Source organism: Colobus angolensis, unplaced genomic scaffold (assembly GCF_000951035.1).
Source record: "Colobus angolensis palliatus isolate OR3802 unplaced genomic scaffold, Cang.pa_1.0 Scaffold31, whole genome shotgun sequence".
In the NCBI taxonomy this organism is placed as follows: Eukaryota; Metazoa; Chordata; class Mammalia; order Primates; family Cercopithecidae; genus Colobus; species Colobus angolensis.
Genome location: NW_012116377.1, coordinates 7,033,687 through 7,038,192, shown reverse-complemented (window position 1 = coordinate 7,038,192; position 4,506 = coordinate 7,033,687). Strand labels below are relative to the sequence as shown.

At 47.0% G+C, this 4,506-nt stretch overlaps 1 protein-coding gene across 1 annotated transcript in view; it reads right to left on the bottom strand.

Moving 5' to 3' along the window:
* ZXDC (ZXD family zinc finger C) overlaps window positions 1-183 on the bottom strand; it is a 38,075-nt gene extending 37,892 nt beyond the window's left edge. The window contains exon 1 of the mRNA XM_011950853.1: window positions 112-183. Coding sequence (XP_011806243.1) covers window positions 112-183 — 72 coding nt within the window. The remainder of the gene's footprint in view (window positions 1-111) is intronic.
* Window positions 184-4,506: the final 4,323 nt, after the last annotated feature.

Here is a 4,506-nt window from a genome sequence, read left to right as displayed (position 1 = left end):
AAGCTAAGCGCTTCCCTCTCGTTCCCGCTGGTTTAGAAGTCGAGGGTTGTCTGACTTCGAGTCCTATTAATATTTCAGACACTTAACAAGCAGCCTCTCGTAAGCACTGACCGCGTCCCAGGGGCTGTGCCTGTCTGAGCTGATTAAGCGTGCGCGGTCACCCAGGGGTGAGGAAACAGGCATGGAGAGCTCGAGTCACACACGCAGTTGGCAGCCGGCAGATTCAGGATTCGAACCTGTCCAACAGGCTGGATGCCTACCCCCAACTCATTTAAGTGCAAGCCCGCCCGCCGCCGGTGGCGCACAGACCTCGTTTGCTTTGGCCCAGGTCCTTGCTGGGCACACGGGGCCTCCCTGATAGGTAGGGCCCCTGTCTATATTTCCAACTGTATTTCCTACTAAACTTGACACAACCTCACTCTGCAACAGCTGAATTACTTACTGTTTCCGTTCCTCGCCCTCTCCCACCTCACCGTGCACCTCCACATTCAATCTGGACTCCTCCACTTCAACCTCACCACCACTCAGATTCAGACCCGCACTTCATTCCTGGGTACTTGAAAAATAACTACTAGCTGGTCATCGGTCTCCCTCCGCTCCACTCGCTCCCATCCACGGGGCACGGTTTTATGATCTAAAAATTGCACATCAAATTATGCTCACCCCCATCCCGAAGGCGCGTATGGCCTTGCTAGTCTACCCTCCCCGACCTGTTTCCCTCCCTTCCCGCCACTCTCCCGCTGCCCCCCACCCTTCCCCGGCACCCCACCTCTTTTTCCCAGTTCATCCAGCAGGCCAAGCTGGTTCCAGCCTCAGAGACTTGGCGCAGCTGATTCTGATTCCTCCGGGAGGACGCTGCGGCCCTTCTGATCCAAAGCACATGTTTACCCTGTCCCGTATTCCCACCTCTGTCTGATCTGTTTGCTCTTAGAGCTCTCATCACCCGTTGTTTTGTGTGTTCCTTCCCTGCTCCTTCACTGTCTCTCCCCCTCTGGAATGTAGTCTGCTGGAGCCCAGGAACTGTGTCCTATTCACGGTGTGTGCCCAGAAAGACTCTTGATGCATATTTATTAAATACATGAATGCTTTATTATTAAGAGTATTTTTTAGAAGTAACACAAATTATAATATTAAAAAGAATAGGATACATCCATTATATATATCAGTTTATGCCGAAAGCATATTGTTCCTAGACCATTCGGTGGCGGAAAGAATAGTCATTTCAACATTGGCGGCACTGGGACAACTGGATCTCCACATGCAAAAGAACTAATTTGGACCTGTATCTCTCATCAGAGGCAAAAATTAACTCAAAATAGAACAAAAGCCTACATGTAAAGCATAAAACTATTTGAAGAAAAATAGGTGTAAATCTATGTGACCCTGTATTAGGGAATAGTTTCTTATATATAATATTGAAAGCAAAAGAAAGAAAAATAGATAACTTGGACTTCATCAAAATTAAAAACTTACTCAGGTAAAAGGACACCAATAAAACGGTGAAAAGACAACTCAGAATGGGAGAAGAGTGTGCAAATCGTGTATCTGATAAGGATCTACTATCTGGAATATATAAAGAACTCTTTTAACTCAACAAGAAGACAAACAGTCCACTTTTTTAAAAGGCAAAGGTTTGAATAGACATATTTCTCCAAAGAAGATAATACAAACAGCCAATAAGCAAATAAAAAGAGACTCAACATCATGAATCATTAGGGAAATGCAGATCAAAACACAGTGAGATACAACTTCACACCTGCTAAAATAGCGGTCATTTTTTAAAAAACAGGATATAGAAAAATTGGAACCCTCACATATTGCTGGTGGGAATGTATAATGGTGCGGTGTGGAAAACAGTTTGGCAGTTCTGCAGAAAGCTAAACGTCATCTCCACATGAGCCAGCAAGTCCATCCCTATGTTGCTGAGGCTGAAGTGTGGTGGCTCTTCACAGGTGCAGTCATAACTCAGCCTCCAATTGGCCTCAAGCAGTCCTTCCAGGTCAGCCTCCCAATTAACTGGACTACAGGCATATGCCATCATGCCCAACCTGAAGAAAAAGAAATATTTTAAAATAAATTTAGTGTAGCCTAAGTGTCCGGTGTCTATAAAGTCTACAGTAGTGCAGTCATGCCCGAGGCCTTCACATTCGCTCACCACTCACTCACTGACTCACTCAGAGCACTTCCCAGTCCTACAAGCTCCTTTCATGGTAAGTGCCCTATATGGGTGTACCATTTCTTTATATTTTATGTTAATAGCTTACTTTTACTGTACCTTTTCTATATCTATGTTTAGAGACACAACACTTACTGTTGTGTTACAGTTACCTGGCGTATTTAGCATGGTACCATGCTGTGCAGGTATATAGCCTAGGAGCAGTAGGCTATCCCACGTAGCCTAGGTGTGTAGTAGGCTGTGCCATCTAGGTTTGTGAAAGGATACTCTATGACATGCATCCGATGATGGAATCGTCTATTAATGCATTTCTCAGAAAGTATTCATTAAGTGCTCATTAAGAGATTCCTGACTGTACATTTATATTAAATATAATCAAATTTGATTTATATGGATTAAAAAACCAAATTTTAGAGTTCAGTTCCTCTCTGTGTCAAATACTGTGTCAAATACTGAACACACTGTGTACAGCCTGCAGTTACCACACTGGACAGTGCAGACCGCCACTAGGTCCGTCACTGCTGTAAGGCAGGGTCTGGAGGCTGCTGCTGTCCTGGTCTTTCACACAGCTCACCAGGCACCCCAGCATGGCAGCTGGCCTCTCGGAGGGTATGCTGCTAGAACTCCAGCAGCCCTCTCTTAGGACCCAGACCCAGAAGTTGCACAGCATTGATTATGCCACAGTCTCGTGATCAAAGTAAGTCATAAGACACTGCAGACCCAGGCAAGGGGAATTTGTACTCCACCTCTCAATGAGAGGTGCTGGAAATAATTTGCAGCCATCTTTAAACTGTCACAACTTCTCTGTGCCTCAGTTTCCTCATCTGTAAAATGAAGAGGACTGAGAAAGAAAAAGGGCAGCCCCTGCCATCCAGAAACTGGTCGGGTGCTAAAGCTGGGCCACTCTATTCTGTAAGACTTGAACCATCACGCAGAAAACCAACCTAGGCCAAGGTCACTGAGACACAATGACATGAGACAAAGCAAGGCCACGTCATGATGTGTCTCCACCCAGGTAAATGGCACAATTGCTGTGTCATTTACAAGACACCCAGCACCCCCTCTCTCAGCTAACGTGAGCGACTGCCGCTTTTGTACCCCTGACAGCCTGTCTGTCTGTGTGCCCCCCTCTCTCTATATAGGATTTAGTCAGAAACCTAGTCATGGTGTTGACTTGATTTCTGGTAAGAGCCAATCCAGAGCAAATCCCCGCTTCCTAAGACTCCCCCACCCAACCAAAGCTCAAATCTGATACTCGGTTGTTTCTAATGCCCTCTGCTGAGACACCCTGAAAGGAGCAACAGGACTCCTGGCGAGGGTCAGACGCACCACTTCACCAGGTGGGCTCGAGTCAGCTCAATGTTGTCATTCAGTGGGACTCAGGCAGAGACTTGAACTTGGTAGTCTCAAAGGAGTCCCCCAAATTACAAGGACCACAGAGCTTGTGTCTCGGCCTCCGACCTGCACTCTCCAGGCTGTGTGGAAAGGATTTTGGAGAAGCCAGGGGAAGGGACACAGATGACACACGCATGCACGCTCAGATTTATTTGTGTCTGGGGAGAAATCCCACCAACCCAGGTATCGCTGGATGTCCAGCACCTCTTTTGGGCTAAAAGGCATCACGTGGATCTTGAGATTGCTAACAGAAGTGTCCACGATTCCCAGATTTTGATGGGAGTGGGGATGGGGTTCATGGGGAGCAAAAGAGCATCTCTTTGTCAAAGGTCACAAGTTCAAATCCCAGCACAGGTCATACAAGTCACACAAATGTGGGAGACAGATGAGCACAGGAAACATAGAAGCTCATGCCAAGGGACAAACAGCACGCACACTCCGTCTCACCGTGGGGTCTGTAGGGATTGGAAGGGACTGTGGCCAGGTGTAGAGAGCTAGGCCAGCCCAGAGGGGCCCCAAGCAGATCGCTGCCACAGAGGTAGTGAGAGCATGGTGTCACCTTACATCTTGATTTTCAAAAAATAAGCTCCGGATTTCTCCCAATTTGTAAACATTGGTGACAAAGTCAAGTTTTTTTAAAACAGGGCAGACCAAACAAAACACAACTGCAGTCTCGGTGTGGTGCTGTGTTCCTGTGGTCCCAGCTACTTGGGAGGCTGAGGCAGGAGGATCGCTTCAGCCCAGGAGTTCAAGGCTCCAATGATCCATGATTGCACCACTGCACTCCAGCCTGGGTGACAGAACAAGACCCAGTTTCTAAAAAATATAAAAATGAAACATATCCCAGCACTTTGGGAGGCCAAGACGGGCGGATCACGAGGTCAGGAGATCGAGACCATCCTGGCTAACATGGTGAAACCCCGTCTCTACTAAAA